This window comes from Hemiscyllium ocellatum, chromosome 24, assembly GCF_020745735.1.
Source record: "Hemiscyllium ocellatum isolate sHemOce1 chromosome 24, sHemOce1.pat.X.cur, whole genome shotgun sequence".
NCBI classification, from domain to species: Eukaryota; Metazoa; Chordata; class Chondrichthyes; order Orectolobiformes; family Hemiscylliidae; genus Hemiscyllium; species Hemiscyllium ocellatum.
Window position 1 is genome coordinate 4,515,256 of NC_083424.1, and position 16,771 is coordinate 4,532,026.

At 44.2% G+C, this 16,771-nt stretch overlaps 1 protein-coding gene across 1 annotated transcript in view; it reads left to right on the forward strand.

Moving 5' to 3' along the window:
* The first annotated feature begins 906 nt into the window (after positions 1-906).
* Positions 907-16,771, forward strand: part of noc4l (nucleolar complex associated 4 homolog) — a 38,048-nt gene continuing 22,183 nt past the window's right edge. Inside the window, exons 1-4 of the mRNA XM_060843903.1 lie at positions 907-1,088; positions 5,738-5,858; positions 6,991-7,097; positions 13,938-14,045. Coding sequence (XP_060699886.1) covers positions 921-1,088; positions 5,738-5,858; positions 6,991-7,097; positions 13,938-14,045 — 504 coding nt within the window. The 5' untranslated portion in view covers positions 907-920. The remainder of the gene's footprint in view (positions 1,089-5,737; positions 5,859-6,990; positions 7,098-13,937; positions 14,046-16,771) is intronic.

Here is a 16,771-nt window from a genome sequence, read left to right on the forward strand (position 1 = left end):
ACAGTATCAGTGTACATTCATCATAGTCATAAAGCACAGAAAAAGACCTTAGGGCAACATGGTGGCTCAGTGGTTAGCACCGCTGCCTCTCCGTGTCAGGGACCTGGGTTCAATTCCTGCCTCTGGTGACTCTGTGGAGTTTGCATGTTCTCCCCATGTCTGCGTGGGTTTCCTCCGGCTGCTCCGGTTTCCTCCCACAGTCCAAACGTGCAGGTTAGGTGAATAGGTCCTGCTAAATTGCACACAGAGCTAGGTGTACTAGTCAGGTGTAAATATGGTGAACGGGCCTGGGTGGGTTACACTTTGGAGGGTCGGTGTGGATTACTTGGGCCGAAAGGCCTGTCTCCACACTGTATGAAATCTAATCTAATCAATCATTGAATCATAGAGATATACAGCACGGAAACAGACCCTTTGGTCCAACTCATCCATGCCAACCAGAGATCCTAAACTAATTTGGTCCCATTTGCCAGCACTCCCTCCAAACCCTTCCTACTCACATGCCCTTGAAATGTTGTAATTCCCATGCTGACCATGTTCCCAAACTAAACTAGTCCCCACTGTCTACTCTTGGCCCCTATCCTTCCAAACCTTTCCTATTCATGAACTTATCCAAATGTCTTTTTAATGTTATAACTGTTCATACATACAGCATGACCAGAATTCCTGGTCAGTATCATGGGAGCACTCTCTCAATGTCTCACATTGCCTCATGTACAACATGTGTTGGTCTTGGCTGTGATATGCATATATTTTAATCAGTTTATTTTTTAAAAACCCTCATTAATTTACTGTTTAAATATTACAACATACACTTGTACTGCAATGGCTTTGTTAGTATCTGTGTGGAGAGGGGAATGACGGTGACCCTCAGGCCCCGCCCCCTGGCTCACCCCCACGTGACCCCGGCGCGGGGCAAGATGGCGGCGGCGGCGGAGCACGAGACGGAGTCTCCCGCCGGGGCCCAGGCCCCATCCCCGGCCCCGGCCCCGGCCTCACAGCGGCCCCGGTACCGGCAGCTCCTGGAGCTGGTGCTCGGCAGCAGGAAGAACGCTAACAGCGTGTTCGACATCCTGGAGGGGCTAGAGGTGGGACGGTGCGGGCACGGCAAGATCCCAGGGCTGGGGGGGTGTGGGGGAGGGGCGCACGGCAAGATCCCAGGGCTGGGGGGGTGTGGGGGAGGAGCGCACGGCAAGATCCCAGGGCTGGGGAAGATGGGTGCACGGCAAGATCCCAGGGCTGGGGGTGTGTGGGGGAGGAGCGCACGGCAAGATCCCAGGGTTGGGGGAGGGGCGCACGGCAAGATCCCAGGGCTGGGGGAGGGGCGCACGGCAAGATCCCAGGGTTGGGGGAGGGGCGCACGGCAAGATCCCAGGGCTGGGGGAGGGGCGCACGGCAAGATCCCAGGGCTAGGGGTGCACAGCAAGATCCGGGGGGGAGTGGCGACACGGGCATAGCAAGATCCCAGGTCTGGGGGTGCACAGCAAGATCCCGGAGCTGGTGTGGGCCTGGTGCTTCCAGAGGTGTAGTGGGGGTTCCTGGACACAGCAAGATCCCAGGACTGGGGGTGCACAGCAAGAGCCCAGGACAGGGGTGGACCAGGTTATAGCAAGATCCTGGGGCTGGGATGGGCACGGGAAAATCTCAGGCTGGGGTGGGCTTGGGCACAGTAAGATCCCAGAGTGGACTTGGGTGCTATTGGTAGGACCTTCTGTTTGTCTGTGCACTGTAAGATCTTGTAAACAGAACACAATACCGGAGTGTAATGTTTGGAGTATGTGGCCTCAGGACCCCATGTGAACTCCCCTTCCTCACCTCACCCAACCAGTTCTGTTCCAAATGGTGCTCAGGATGTCTCCAATTATAAAGTGAGAAATCTCTGTCTCAGATAAACAAACATTATCACACTGAAAGAGTGCTGCTCTATCATAGGTGCTGTCTTTTGGATGAGCCATCAAATGGTGACTCCGTCAGGCAAATGGAAAAGACTCCATGGCACTGTATTGACTAAGAGCAGGGGAGTTCTCCTTGGTGTCCTACTCAATATTTACCCCTCCATCAGCCTGATAGGTGAACTGCTTAATGCTTTTTTTATGATTGTACTGTGTGCAGATTTGACTGCCATGTTTCTATTAAAACAATATTGATACTTTAAAAGCTTTCCGCCTTTGTCGCACTCTGTGACATCCTTGGGATGATGCACTGTACCATGAAATAAGGTCAAAAATCACACATCAGGTTATAGTCTAACAGGTTTATTTGAAGAAGAAGTGACACTCTGAAAGCTTGTGTTTTCAGATAAACCTGTAGAACTATAACCTGGTTTTGTGTGATTTTTGACCTTATTTCATGGTACAGTGCATCATCACAAGGATGTCACAGAGTGCGACAAAGGCGGAAAGCTTTTAAAGTATCAATATTGTTTTAATAGAAACATGGCAGTCAAATCTGCACACAGTACAATCATAAAAAAAGCATTAAGCAGTTCACCTATCAGGCTGATGGAGGGGTAAATATTGAGTAGGACACCAGGGAGAACTTGGTAAGGCAAGGGAGGTATTTGGTAAGGCAAGGCCTGATCAGAGATAGTGAACTTGGCTTTATGAGGGGCAGGTCATGCCTCACAAGCCATGTGGGTGGCACAGTGGTTAGCACTGCTGCGTCACAGCGCCAGAGACCTGGGTTCAATTCCCAACTTAGGCGACTGACTGTGTGGAGTTTGCACATTCTCCTCATGTTTGCGTGGGTTTCCTCCGGGTGTTCCGGTTTCTTCCCACAGTCCAAAGATGTGCAGGTCAGGTGAATTGGCCATGCTAAATTGCCCGTAGTGTTAGGTAAAAGGGGTAAATGTAGGGGAATGGGTGGTGTGGACTTGTTGGGCCGAAGGGCCTGTTTCCACACTGTAAGTAATCTAATCTAATCAGTAAGTAATCTAATCTAATCAAAAAAAGCCTTATTGAATTATTTGAGGATGTGTCAAAACACATAGATGAAGTTAGAGGAGTGGATGTAATGTACATGAAATTTAGCAAGGCGTTTAATAAGGTTCTCCATGTTAGACTCATTCAGAAAGTAAGGAGACATGTGATACAGGGAATTTTGGCTGTCTGTATACAGAAGAGAGAGGGTCTTAGTAGATGGAAAGTATTCATCCTGTAGCTCCGAGATCAGTGGTGTTCCGCAGGGATCTATTCTGGAACCTCTGGTCTTTGTGATTTTTATAAATGACTTGGATGAGGAAGTGGAAAGGTGGGTGAGTTGGTTTGCTGATGGTAAGGTTGGTGGAGTTCTGGATAGTGTGGAGGTTGCAGTGGGACATTGACAGGATGTAGAGCTAGGCTGAGAAGTGGCAGGTGGAGTTTAACCTGGAAAAGTGTGAAGTGATTCATTTTTAGAAGGTTGAATTAGAATGCAGAATACAGGGTTAAAGGCAGGTTTCTTGATAGTGTAGAGGACAGTGGTGTTCCACAGGGATCAGTGCTGTGGCCACTGTTGTTTGTAATATACATAAATGATCTGGAAAAGGGCATTGTTGGTCTGATCAGTAAGTCTGCAGATTACACAAAGATTGGTGGAGTAGCAGAAAGCAAAGGGGACTGTCAGAATGCAGGAGAATATAGGTAGACTGGAGAGTTGGGTGGAGAAGTGGCAGATGGAGTTCAATACAGGCAAATGTGAGATGGTGCATTTTGGGAAGTCTAATTCTAGAGCGAACTATACTGTAAATGGAAGAGTCTTGTGAAAAGTTGCTGAGCAGAGAGATCTGGGAGTTCAGGTCCATTGTACCCTGAAGGTGGCTGCACAGATGGATAGAGTGGTCAAGAAGGCATATGGTATGCTTGCCTTCATTGGACGGGTATTGAGTATAAGAGCTGTCAAGTCATGTTAAAATTGTATAAGACATTGGTTCGGCCACATTTGGAATACTGTGTACAGTTCTGGTTGCCACATTACCAAAAGGATGTGGACGCTTTGGAGAGGGTGCAGAGAAGGTTTGCAAGGAATTTGCCTGGTATGGAAGGTGCTAGCTATGAAGAGAGGTCGAGTAGGTTAGGATTGTTTTCATTAGAAAAAAGATTGAGAGTGGACCTGATTGAGGTCTATAAAATCATAAAGAGTATAGACAGGGTAGATAGAGATAAGCTTTTTCCCAGGGTGAGGGTTTCAATAACGAGAGATCAAGCATTCAAGGTGAGAGGTGAAAACGTTAAGGGGGATACATGCGGCAAGTACTTTACACAGAGGGTGGTGGGTGCCTGGAACGCGTTGCCAGCAGAGGCAGGCACGGTAGATTCATTTAAGGTGCCTCTGGACAGATGCATGAGTAGGTGGGGAGTAGAGGGACACAGATGCTTAGGAATTGGGTGACAAGTTTAGACAGTGGATTTAGATTGGCTCAGGCTTGCAGAGTTGCCACCTCTGTTGATAGCATTGTTAAGAAGATGTATGGTGTGGTGGAGCTGGGTACAATTGCAACATTTAAAAAGCATCTGGATGGGTATGTGAATAAGAAGGGTTTAGAGGGATATGGGCCAAATGCTGGCAAATGGGAGTAGATTAATTAAGGATATCTGATCAGCATGGACGAGTTGGACCAAAGTGTCTGTTTCTGTTCTGTTCAACTCTATGACTTCCATGTCTGAAGATGATACATTTGAACCCCAAATCTTGAGATGTTAAGTGGGAGACCAAATGGTTTTCTGCACTGCACTGAACTGCATTTGATGAGGTTCCCTCTGGGCAGGGGCAAATGGATTAATCTTTGTGCAATACTGTAGATATATGATAGTTTTGATTGAAATTTGAAGACTCCAGTAGTGATGGTAGAGTTCCTGTTATTTGAGAATGTCCAAGGTCTTATTGGGTCTGATGTGCAATGTTCTGAAAGCTTGTGATTTTAAATAAATCTGTTGGATTATAACCTGGTATTGTGTGACTTTTGACATGAGACTGAAGCAGGGGACAGAAAGGAAAGGATTGTACATTCACAGACAACTTCTGAAATGCAGTGATCTTACGTAGACAAGCCTACCAAACATTTTGTACACTGCAACATTAAAATAACAAGGAATTGCTGGTGTTTGTGTAGGAAAGAATGCTGGAAAATTTGCCATCACTCTGGTATCAAGATCCAGTGTGAAATAGTTTGTCCCCAAAACAAGGATGCTTCCAAAAGAAACAAGCTGGCACTCAATGCTGACCCCACATATTACTTGGTTGGTCTTTCACATGAAGCCAGTTAAGAACAGCAGGAATTGCACTCTTGTATTGGCCAACATTCATCCCTTAAAAAGCTGATTTCTTATCAGCATCGCATGTAACCCCAGATTGATGTTTGGGGTAGGTACCGATGGAGTGCTGTACTGCCAGAGGTGAGACCTTTTGGGTGAGATGTTAAGCTGAGGTTCATCTCCCCTCGGAAGTACCTGAAAAAAAAACTGATTGCACTAATCAAGACCAGGAGATTTCTGCCCAGTGCTTGAAAAATCATTGCTTGCTGCTTATGTGAGAGCCTCTAGGTTGCACGTTGACTGCTGTGTTTGCCAGCAAAATAGTTTTTGTTATATTTAGAAAGTAGTTAATTTAGGATTAAATAGTTTCAGGACTGAATAAGTGCAATTAATTTATTTGCATGAGTTGAATTCCACAGTTTAAAGACCTGAATAAAATCTATCAGTAACCTCAACGTTCTTATGATCAGTATATATTGACAGTAAGATTCTGTGCTTCACATTAGGCTGAAGACGAAGCTGAAATCCTCACTGCAACTGCAACCTGCAGCAAATTATTTTGCACTTTACTGCAACAAGGAGAAGTTTTTTTTGGCCAGCTGCCTGGAGAAGAGGAGTATCTGGCAAGTAAGTTAATTGTTGGGCTCTTTGCTCCCATAAGCATTTCCACAGCATTGTCAGAGTGACACAGGCACAGGCAACAGGAAAGAGAAAGTGTTCACTTAGTGTTCATGCCAGTGGAACAGTGCGGGGAGGGGGTGGTGGTGGTGGTGTGTGGTTGCGGGGTGCAGACGCTTGAGGAATATTCTTGATCTGTGTTGTGATTTGAAAGGAGGGTAGATATTGTTTCATTTGGGGAGAAACAAGTTTGTGATAATTTCAGGAAAACATAGGAATTGGAGTAGACCACTTAGCCCATCAAGCCTCCTGTGACATTTCAGATCCTCTACCTGAATCTACCTATCATATTCCTGCACAATCTCCATATTCCTTGATGTCATTATTAACTAAAAAGCTAAATCTTGACCTCTGTCTTGAATGTATTTGATGATTGAGCTTCCATATCCCTTTTGGGGGAAAATTGGTGAAAGTGAAAATTGGTACAGTGAACTTCCTGATATCCAGCAGGCACGGACAATTTCCAAAACGTGGCTGACCTCCAATCTCACACCCTCTTCACTAACTCAACATCATTCAAAATTGATAAACCCTCCCAACCCAGTACTGCAGAAGTACTGCCTTTCAAATGACACGTCAGATAAGTGTCTCATTTGCTGTCTTGAATTCCAATGGCAGTACTGTGAAAGTGAGTGGAGGTTTCCCCTGATGTCTTGGGAACTATATATCTCAGCCATTATCACTCAGGCAGATTAACATTATCATATTGTTGCCTGTGGGAGCTTGCTGTGCACAAATTGGCTACTACATATCTCACATTTATCACAATGTTTGAACTTCAGAGATACTGAATTGTTTATGAAGTCTTTTAAGATGTGTGAGTTGGTCGGCAGAAAGTTCTTGTTGCAGGAAGGTGCAAACTAACTTGCTGCAGGTTGTAGTAACAGTCAAGATTTCAGCTTCCTCTTCAGCCTAATGTGTAACGAGGTCCCGTAATGTTAATAGATACTATCATTGTCAGTTTTGGGCTGATGCAAAGAGAGACTTAAAGCAAAACCCTAAAATACAGTAAAGATGTGTCCTTTATTTTGGAATTTGCAAGAAACCTACATTATAAAGAGTTCTGTACATCTATTTTCAGCCGACTCCAGTGCTGAGGTGAAGTACAAGATGTGGATGAGGTATCGTTATCAGAGTTGCATCAACCAGTTACTCAACCTGATGGTGCATGAATCGAGTCAGGTACAGGTGAGTTTCCTACTGTGAACCTGCCTCAGGTTTGCCCCCATGCATCAAATGAAGAATGTTTGGTAGATAAGGTGAGTAATACTGAGACCCAGACTAATGATCCAAAAAGGTGACTTCAAATCCCATGCAGCTACTGGAAAATTTAAATATAAAAAAATTAAATAAATTTGCAATTTAAAAACAATCGTTTGTGGTGAATACATAACTGTGGGTTATCGTTGTTTTAGTACCCATTAGTGCCAAGTTTCTGGTATTGAGACTGGTTCTAATGCAACAAGGGTTACGTCAGCTTCCAAGAGATCAATTGTGTTAGGGGTTTCTGTAGTCTGAGATACAGACAGACATTTCTGTGGCCAGCAGCGAAAAAGCAGAATGGTGTGTTGTTTCCCTGGTGCCAGGATCAAGGATGTCTCAGAGAGGGTGCAGAATGTTCTCACGGGGGAGAGGGGCCAGCAAGAGGTCATTGTCCACATTGGAACTAATGACATTGGATGAGAAAAGGTTGAGACTCTGAAGGGAGATTACAGAGAGTTAGGCAGAAATTTGAAAAGGAGGCCCTCAAGGGTAGTAATATCTGGATTACTCCCAGTGCTATGAGCTAGTGAGGGCAGGAATAGGAGGATAGAGCAGATGAATGCATGGCTGAGGAGCTGGTGTATGGGAGAAGGATTCACATTTTTGGATCATGGGAATTTCTTTTGGGGTAGAAGTGACCTGTACAAGAAGGACGGATTGCACCTAAATTGGAAGGGGACTAATATACTGGCAGAGAAATTTGCTAGAACTGCTCGGGAGGATTTAAACTAGTAAGGTGGGGGCGTGGGACCCAGGGAGATAGTGAGGAAAGAGATCGATCTGAGACGGGTACAGCTGAGAACAGAAGTGAGTCAAACAGTCAAGGGACAAGGTAGGACTAATAAATTAAACTGCATTGATTTGAATGCAAGGGGCCTAACAGGGAAGGCAGATGAACTCAAGGCATGGTTAGGAACATGGGACTGGGATATCATAGCAATTACAGAAACATGGCTCAGGGATGGGCAGGACTGGCAGCTTAATGTTCCAGGATACAAATGCTACAGGAAGGATAGAAAGGGAGGCAAGAGAGAAGGGGGAGTGGCATTTTTGATAAGGGATAGCATTACAGCTGTGCTGAGGGAGGATATTCCCGGAAATACATTCAGGGAAGTAATTTGGGTGGAACTGAGAAATAAGAAAGGGATGATCACCTCATTGGGATTATATTATAGACCCCCCAATAGTCAGAGGAAAATTGAGAAACAAACTTGTAAGGAGAATCAGCTATCTGTAAGAATAATAGGGTAGTTATGGTAGGGGATTTTAACTTTCCAAACATCGACTGGGACTGCCATAGTGTTAAAGGTTTAGACAGAGAGGAATTTGTTAAGTGTGTACAAGACAATTTTCTGATTCAGTATGTGATGTACCCACTAGAGAAGGTGCAAAACTTGACCTACTCCTGGGAAATAAGGCAGGGCAGGTGACTGAGGTGTCAGTGGGGGAGCACTTTGGGGCCAGTGACCATAATTCTATTTGTTTTAAAATAGTGATGGAAAAGGATAGACCAGATCTAAAAGTTGAAGTTCTAAATTGGAGAAAGGCCAATTTGACGGTATTAGGCAAGAACTTTCGAAAGCTGATTGGAGGCAGATGTTCGCAGGTAAAGGGATAGCTGGAAAATGGGAAGCCTTCAGAAATGAGATAACAAGAATCCAGAGAAAGTATATCCCTGTCAGGGTGGAAAGGAAGGCTGGTAGGTATAGGGAATGCTGGATGACTAAAGAAAGTGAGGTTAAGAAAAAGAAGGAAGCATCTGTCAGGTATAGACAGGATAGATCTTCAAAGTTTGGGCGAAGATTTGTAGCTCGGGTGCTTGTTGTTGTGGTTCTGTTCACCGAGCTGGGAGGTTTTGTTGGATAGATCGAGTGAATCCTTAGAAGAGTATAAAGGAAGTAGGAGTATACTTAAGAGGGAAATCAGGAGGGCAAAACGGGGACATGAGATAGCTTTGGCAAATATAATTAAGGAGAATTCAAATGGTTTTTATAAATATATTAAGGACAAAAGGGTAACTAGGGAGAGAATAGGACCCCGAGTAAAAAGTGAGGTCTGCAGATGCTGGAGATCAGAGCTGAAAATGTGTTGCTGGTTAAAGCGCAGCAGGTCAGGCAGCATCCAAGGAACAGGAAATTCGACGTTTCGGGCACAAGCCCTTCATCAGGATGAAGGGCTTGTGCCCGAAACGTCGAATTTCCTGTTCCTTGGATGCTGCCTGACCTGCTGCGCTTTAACCAGCAACACATTTTCAGCAGAGATTAGGGCCCCTCAAAGATCAGCAAGGCGGCCTTTGTGTGGAGCCACAGAAAATGGGGGAAGATACTAAATGAATATTTTGCATCAGTATTTACTGTGGAAAAGGATATGGAAGATGTAGACTGTAGAGAAATAGATGGTGACATCTTGCAAAATGTCCAGATTACAGAGGAGGAAGTGCTGAATGTCTTGAGAAGGTTAAAGGTGGATAAATCCCCAGGACCTGATCAGGAGTATCTGAGAACTCCGAGGGAAGCTAGTGAAGTGATTGCTGGGCCTCTTGCTGAGATATTTGAATCATCGATAGTCACACGTGAGGTGCCGGAAGACTGGAGGTTGGCAAACGTGGTGCCACTGTTTAAGAAGGGCGGTAAAGATAAGCCAGGGAACTATCGACCGGTGAGCCTGACCTTGGTGGTGGGCTAGTTGCTGGAGGGAATCCTGAGGGACAGGATGTACATATATTTGGAAAGGCAAGGACTGATTCAGAATAGTCAACATGGCTTTGTGCGTGGGAAATCATGTCTCACAAACTTGATTGAGTTTTTTGAAGAAGTAACAAAGAAGATCGATGAGGACTGAGCAGTAGATGTGATCTATATGGACTTCAGTAAGGCGTTTGACAAGGTTCCCATGGGAGACTGATTAGCAAGGTTAGATCTTATGGAATACAGGGAGAACTAGCCATTTGGATACAGAACTGGCTCAAAGGTAGAAGACAGAGGGTGGTGGTGGAGGGTTGTTTTTCAGACTGGAGGCTTGTGATCAGTGGATTTGACATTTACATAAATGATTTGGATGCGAGTATAAGAGTATGAGTTAGTAAGTTTGCAAATGACACCAAAATTGGAGGTGTAGTGGACAGCGAAGAGGGTTACCTCAGATTACAACGGAATCTGGATCAGATGAAGTTTAATTCAGATAAATGTGAGGTGTTGCATTTTTGGAAAGCAAATCTTAGCAGGACTTATACACTTAATGGTAAGGTCCTAGGGAGTGCAGGTTCATAGCTCCTTGAAAGTGGAATCGCAGGTAGATAGGATAGTGAAGAATGTGTTTGGTATGCTTTCCTTTCTTGGTCAGAATATTGAGTACAGGAGTTGGGAGGTCATGTTGCGGCTGTACAGGACATTAGTTAGGCCACTGTTGGAATATTGCGTGCAGTTCTGATTTCCTTCCTATCGAAAAGATGTTGTGAAACTTGAAAGGGTTCAGAAAAGATTTCCAAAGATGTTGCCAGGGTTGGAGGATCTGAGCTACAGGGAGAGGCTGAACAGGCTGGGACTGTTTTCCCTGGAGCGTCGGAGACTGAGGGGTGACCTTATAGAAGTTTAGAAAATTATGAGGGGCATGGATAGGATAAATAGACAAAGTCTTTTCCCTGTGGTCGAGGAGTCCAGAACTAGAGGTCATAGGTTTAAGGTGAGAGGGGAAAGATATAAAAGAGACCTAAGGGGCAACATTTTCACGCAGAGGGTGGTACGTGTATGGAATGAGCTGCTAGAGGATGTAGTGGAGGCTGGTACAATTGCAACATTTAAGAGTCATTTGGATGGGTATATGAATAGGAAGGGTTTGCAGGGATATGGGCCGGGTGCTGGCAGGTGGGACTAGATTATGTTGGAATATCTTGTCGGCATGGACGGGTTGGACCGAAGGGTCTGTTTCCATGCTGTACATCTCTATGATTCTATATCTGCTGTTCTTAACTGGTCTGGCCTAATGTGACTCCAGATCCACTGCAAAGTGATTGAGTCTTAACTACCCTCTAAAATGGTACAGTTACCTGGGAGAATATAGCTGTGCTTATGTAAACACTAAATTAACTCTGGCCAGAACCCAGATGCATAGTTAGCCCAAGTCCAACCTGATATGTAGGGGAAATATACAGTTCGTAAAAATAGCAGAGTAAACTTCAGTGTATGTACCTGGGACCTCTGTAGGTAAGCAAATTTTAAACCTGATTGTTAAATGCTCCCCTGTTTATTCTCAGCTTTTGAGTCCTAAGCCAAGAATCCAACTCAAATGTTCTGCATTATTGTTAAGACTCTGACAAGAGCAATAGATATTTTCTAATCAACCTTTTAATCTAATCTAATCAAAAAAACTTTTTCAGAGATATTATTACACATCTCTGGAGCAGGTGAGACTTGAAAGCAGCTCGGGTAAAAAATGAGGTCTGCAGATGCTGGAGATCACAGTTGAAAATGTGTTGCTGATTAAAGCACAGCAGGTTAGGCAGCATCCAAGGTTTAGGAAATTCGACGTTTCGGGCATAAGCCCTTCATCAGGAAATCTGATGCCTGAAACGTCGAATTTCCTATTCCTTGGATGCTGCCTAACCTGCTGTGCTTTAACCAGCAACACATTTTCAACCTTGAAAGCAGCTCCCCTGGCTGAGAGTTAGGGACAATACTAGATGCAATGAAAGCTGACAGGAGAAATTGTGCTGTTAACTATGCTCCATTACTCTGTGGAGATCCCCAAACATGGACATGACCAGTTAAAGCATTGACTTGTTTTCAGAGAGCAGGAGAGTGTTGCACCCTTGCAAAGCTCTGAACTACCAAGCGGTTTTCCTTTTCTTGGAGTGAGAGAGGGGTCTGTCTTTGCCGCAAACGTTTTGGAGATCTCTCTCTTCAATTGCACCGCCATTCAGCCTGTGGCAAACAGCGCCCAGCAGTCCAAAAGCTGAAACTAGGCCACCTGCTGCTCACAGTTATTTCCATCGTGTTGTCTCACAAAAAGTTAAAGAAAAAATCAATTTTGGAACTGCTTTTCCAAAGGTCACTTGAATAACTTCAACTCAACACATTTCCACTTTTGACTTTGAGTTCCAAACAGTCACATGGTAAGCTCTCTGCACCCCAGTCATTATCCAAAATCTCAATTTTTCCAGCATTCTTTGCCAGAAAAAATAGATGTGGTCCTAACAATGTGTTAGCACAGCCCCTGAGAGTTTTGTACCATCTTGAGCACTGGGTGATTTAGCTGCTATAAGATTGAACTCCGAATGGGGATACTGCTGATTGTTGGGTCTAGATTAGAGTGGTGCTGGAAAAGCACAGCAGGTCAGACAGCATCTGAGGAGCAGGAAAATCAACGTTTTGGGCAAAAACCCTTCATCAGGAAGGGCTTTTGCCCGAAACATTGATTTTTCTCTCCTCAGATGCTTCCTGACCTGCTGTGCTTTTCCAGCACCACTCTAATCTAGACTATGGATTCCAGCATCTGCAGTCCTTTTTACCATACTGCTGATTGTAGCTATTCTTATCAGGAGATCTGTTGTTATGGTATGACACACTCATCTGTCTTGCTCCATTTTCTCACGCACTGTTGCTCATATGCACCACTTTGTGACATCCGTCACACGTCTCAGTCTTGAATCGACCCCACTTTCTGCTGTTCTCAGAAGAAATCTCTGACCAAACAGCCAGAGTACTGACATTTCCTTTTCTGAAGGTCAGTTTTTGGGGATTCTTTTTGCTCTTGAATTTCTAACATCTTTACATTTGTTTTATGGTCTCTACATGGAATTTTTAGTATATATTAAACTTCCACATTTCAAAGACCTCTTCTAGATTTTACTTGATCTGTGACATTTTGTAAAGCCTCTTCTGATTCTGTGTTGTCACCATACCCACAAGTTTATGCTTCTCCAATTGTTCTCCTCTGGAAGTACATCGCAAGCCAGTTCTGTATATGGATTGAATAAATTTGGTGACAGTGCACAGGTTTATTGAACTCTGACCTGCCTCTTTTCTAGCCTGATACTGAGGGTTTGGTCCCACTGTAAGCTCAGGATATATATCCACATGCCACATTTCAGCAGCACGTCTATTAACTTTTTGCAGTATGATCAAATGCTTGCTGATAGATGATGCATGTGTAAATAAAAGCAACATACTGCATTTGTTGGAAATCTGAAACAAACAGAAAACGCTGGAATAACTGTTTCTGGCAGACTCGAGAGAGAGAGAAAAACAGAGTTAATGTTGAGTTCAGTATAACCTTCCTTCTGGAGAACTGTTTTTCCTTCCCTGCCAATACTGCCAGACCTCCTGAATTCCTCCAACATTCTGTGTTTGAAATATATGTAAATGTCTGGTTTTGTTCCTAGGTATTTGTCAAAAGGTTGATCTTAGGTTAAATGTCTCTTCACTTATTCCTACTCAAGGTCCAAATACAAACTGTGTTCCACCAGTTTCTGCTTCAGATTTGGGGGTGCGCAGAAACAGAAAACATAGGTCCAGTTACTGAAATGGAATAAGTTCACAATTTGAATTCCACCAACTGTATCTACATTTTATATTCAGTAGTGGATCGGATGCATTTAAGTGCAATTTGTGGTAAAATGTGACTTGTCAGTTTGGTGGCTTGCACTGTCACTTTTTTCAATATTTCCCCAGGATGTGGGTGCCACTGGCCAGAGCAGCATTAGTTGCCTGTACGTGATTGTTTGCATCGTAGTGGAAACATGTTCACTCCTGATTGCTTTCTCCCCAGGAAGTGGCACTCTGCGCATTGATGAAATTTGTTCAGGCAGAAGGAAGATGGCCCCTTGACAGACATGAAGACAGTGAGCGGAATATCTTTCCGCAAGGGCTGTTAAAGGTGAGTTATGATTCTGAGTGGGTGCACCCTTTACTGGGTAGGCTTGGACTGTAGGTCCTGAGCTTCTCTCTCTGTGCAAGGTAGAAAAAGGAAGTGGAGACAGCGCATGATGCTATGCTACTGACTGCAGAACTGCAGCAGGCACCAGTGGGTGATGAGCATTCAGCCTTTCCCATCCGGTACAGACCTTGACTTGTAATACCTCATTCATCTGTTCTCTGCTGCTATCCATATTCCCAGGTAGCTCCAGATACAATCACTCCTTGAGCACTTGTGCTTCTTGATACCAGTCCCACAGTCTCCTTCTGCCATTTTGTGTGCTGTATCATGGACAGAGTGGGAATAGTGGTGAATTGAAATTATGATTGCTTTGCCTCCTTTAAGACTGAGATTTTTAGCTATTGTTAAGATTTACTCCTTTTTGGCCTGCCCCTAGCCTAAGGTAGGCTGAAGGGTGGTCCCCAAGCTCTAGTTTTCAAATTTCAGTTTTTGAACTAGACCTATGGTAAAGTCCTTTAAAAGTGAAGTCAGTGGTAGGGTTTGCTAACGGAGCTCTCAAGTTGCAGAAAATTGCTGCCATACTCCATATACATAGACAAGCAGTCAGAAAATTAAGGAAAGCAGGAAATGTGATATATTCTAAATTTCAAATTTTCATAAATCGAGAGGTGTTTTTAAAAATAGTTTGCGTGTGTTGCAACATCCTGGAGGTCACGCTTAACAATAGCTTCCTCAGTAAAAACCCAAAGAACTGCGGATGCAGTAAATCAGGAACAAAAAAAACAGAAATTGCTGGAAAAGCTCAGCAGATCTGGCAACATCTGTGCAGAGAAATCAAAGTTAAGAAGAGTCACTGGACCCGAAATGTTAACTCTTCACAGATGCTGTCAGACCTGCTGAGCGGTTCCAGCAATTTCTGTTTTAGGTTCCTTGACAAGCTGGGCCCAGTGGTGTTTCCTTCTCACAGGCAAAGAGTTGGTTTCTTTCCAGTCAGCAACTTGGAGGCAGAGGTGTGAGGTCCAAAGCAAGCTGCCACCTCAGCCTGGAGACCACCTGTTCTGTGGATAGACAGCAACTCCCTTAGAATCCCAGAATTGTACGTTTAAACACTTTAGCAAGCTCGCTTTTCACTCAGGTGACAAGGACAGCCATTTCAAGTCGTCCTTGCTCATCTCAGGCTAACTGAAAGGTCACAGAGTCACACAGAATGGAAACAGACCCTTCAGTCTAATCAGACCATGCCAAACAAAATCCCACATGCCAGCTCCTGCCCATATCCCTCCAAACCTTCCCTATTCATGTACTTACCTAAGTGTCTTTTTACATTGTAATTGTGCACACATCCACCACCACTCCAAGAAGCTCATTCCACATTTGAACAACCTGCTGTGTAAAAGACATGCCCCTTATGTCATTTTAAAATCTCTCTCCTCACCATAAAAATGTACCCTCTTATATTGAAATCCATTAACTCTATCTGTACCCCTCATTATTTTATCAACTTCTATCAGGTCACTTCTCAACCTCCTAAGCTCCAGTGAAAAAGTCCAAGCATATGTAGCATCTCCTCATAACTCGAGCCTTCTATAGCCAGCAACGTCCTGGTAAATCTATTCTAAACCCTCTCCAGCTTAATAATATCCTTCTATAACTGGGTGACCAGAACTGGACACAGTAATCCAGAAGAAGGTCCCTCTGTTCTCCAACACCTCCCAAGGCCCTACCATTAATTGTTTAAGCCCTACCCTTGTTTGTTGTACCAAAATGCAATATCTCACATTTATCCAGATTAAACTCCATCTGCCATTTTTCAGTCCATTGACCCATTTGATCAAGATCCCTTGGTAGCCTTAGAAAACCTTTAGGCGGCACGGTGGCTCAGTGGTTAGCACAGCTGCCTCACAGCACCAGGGATCTGGATTCGATTCCTGCCTCAGGTGACTGTGTGGAGTTTGCACATTCTCTCTGAGTCTGCTTGGGTTTCCTTCGGGCGTTCTAGTTTCCACCCACAATCCAAAGATGTGCAGGTTAGGTGAATTGGCTATGCTAAATTGCCCATAGTATTAGCTGCATTAGTCAGATGGAAATACAGGATAGAGGAATGGGTCTGGGTGGGTTACTCTTCAAAAAGTCAGTGTGGACTTGTTGGGCCAAAGGGCCTGTTTCTCTCCTGTAGGGAATCTAATCTCACTGTCTACTCTGCCACAATTTTGGTGTAATCCGCAAACTTAGTAAGGTTGTTGAGCTTACTTCCTCCGTCAGTGTTTTCCACTGTGAGGTGGTGACTTTTAGTGACTTTAGAAGCATTAACACTCATTTTAGCATGTTCGCTCTTGAAGTATCTCTTTGTCCAGAACTGTTTGAAAGCAAGCATCTCGTTTGCAGCTTTGGCTGTTATCTATATGATATAAGGGGTTCAGATACTTCTGGAAATATGATTGTGTGCTCACTCTCTGCCCTTTTTTCACTCCAGCGCGGTTATCCATTTTTAAAAGAAACAGAAATTAAGCACATAAGTATGGAACAAAATACAGTTTTCTTTAGGCTTTCTGTTCATGCCTTCTGGCCATTAGAGTGTGAAGGAAGTTAGCGCAACCTCTGACTAACCTATCACAGCAATAAGCACCAGAAAGGATGTGTGTTATTTGTTTTATATCATTTACAATCAAATAGCAAGTGCCAGAACAATCTCACTTTGATTGTTACATGCGAGTTCCTGTGTCCTG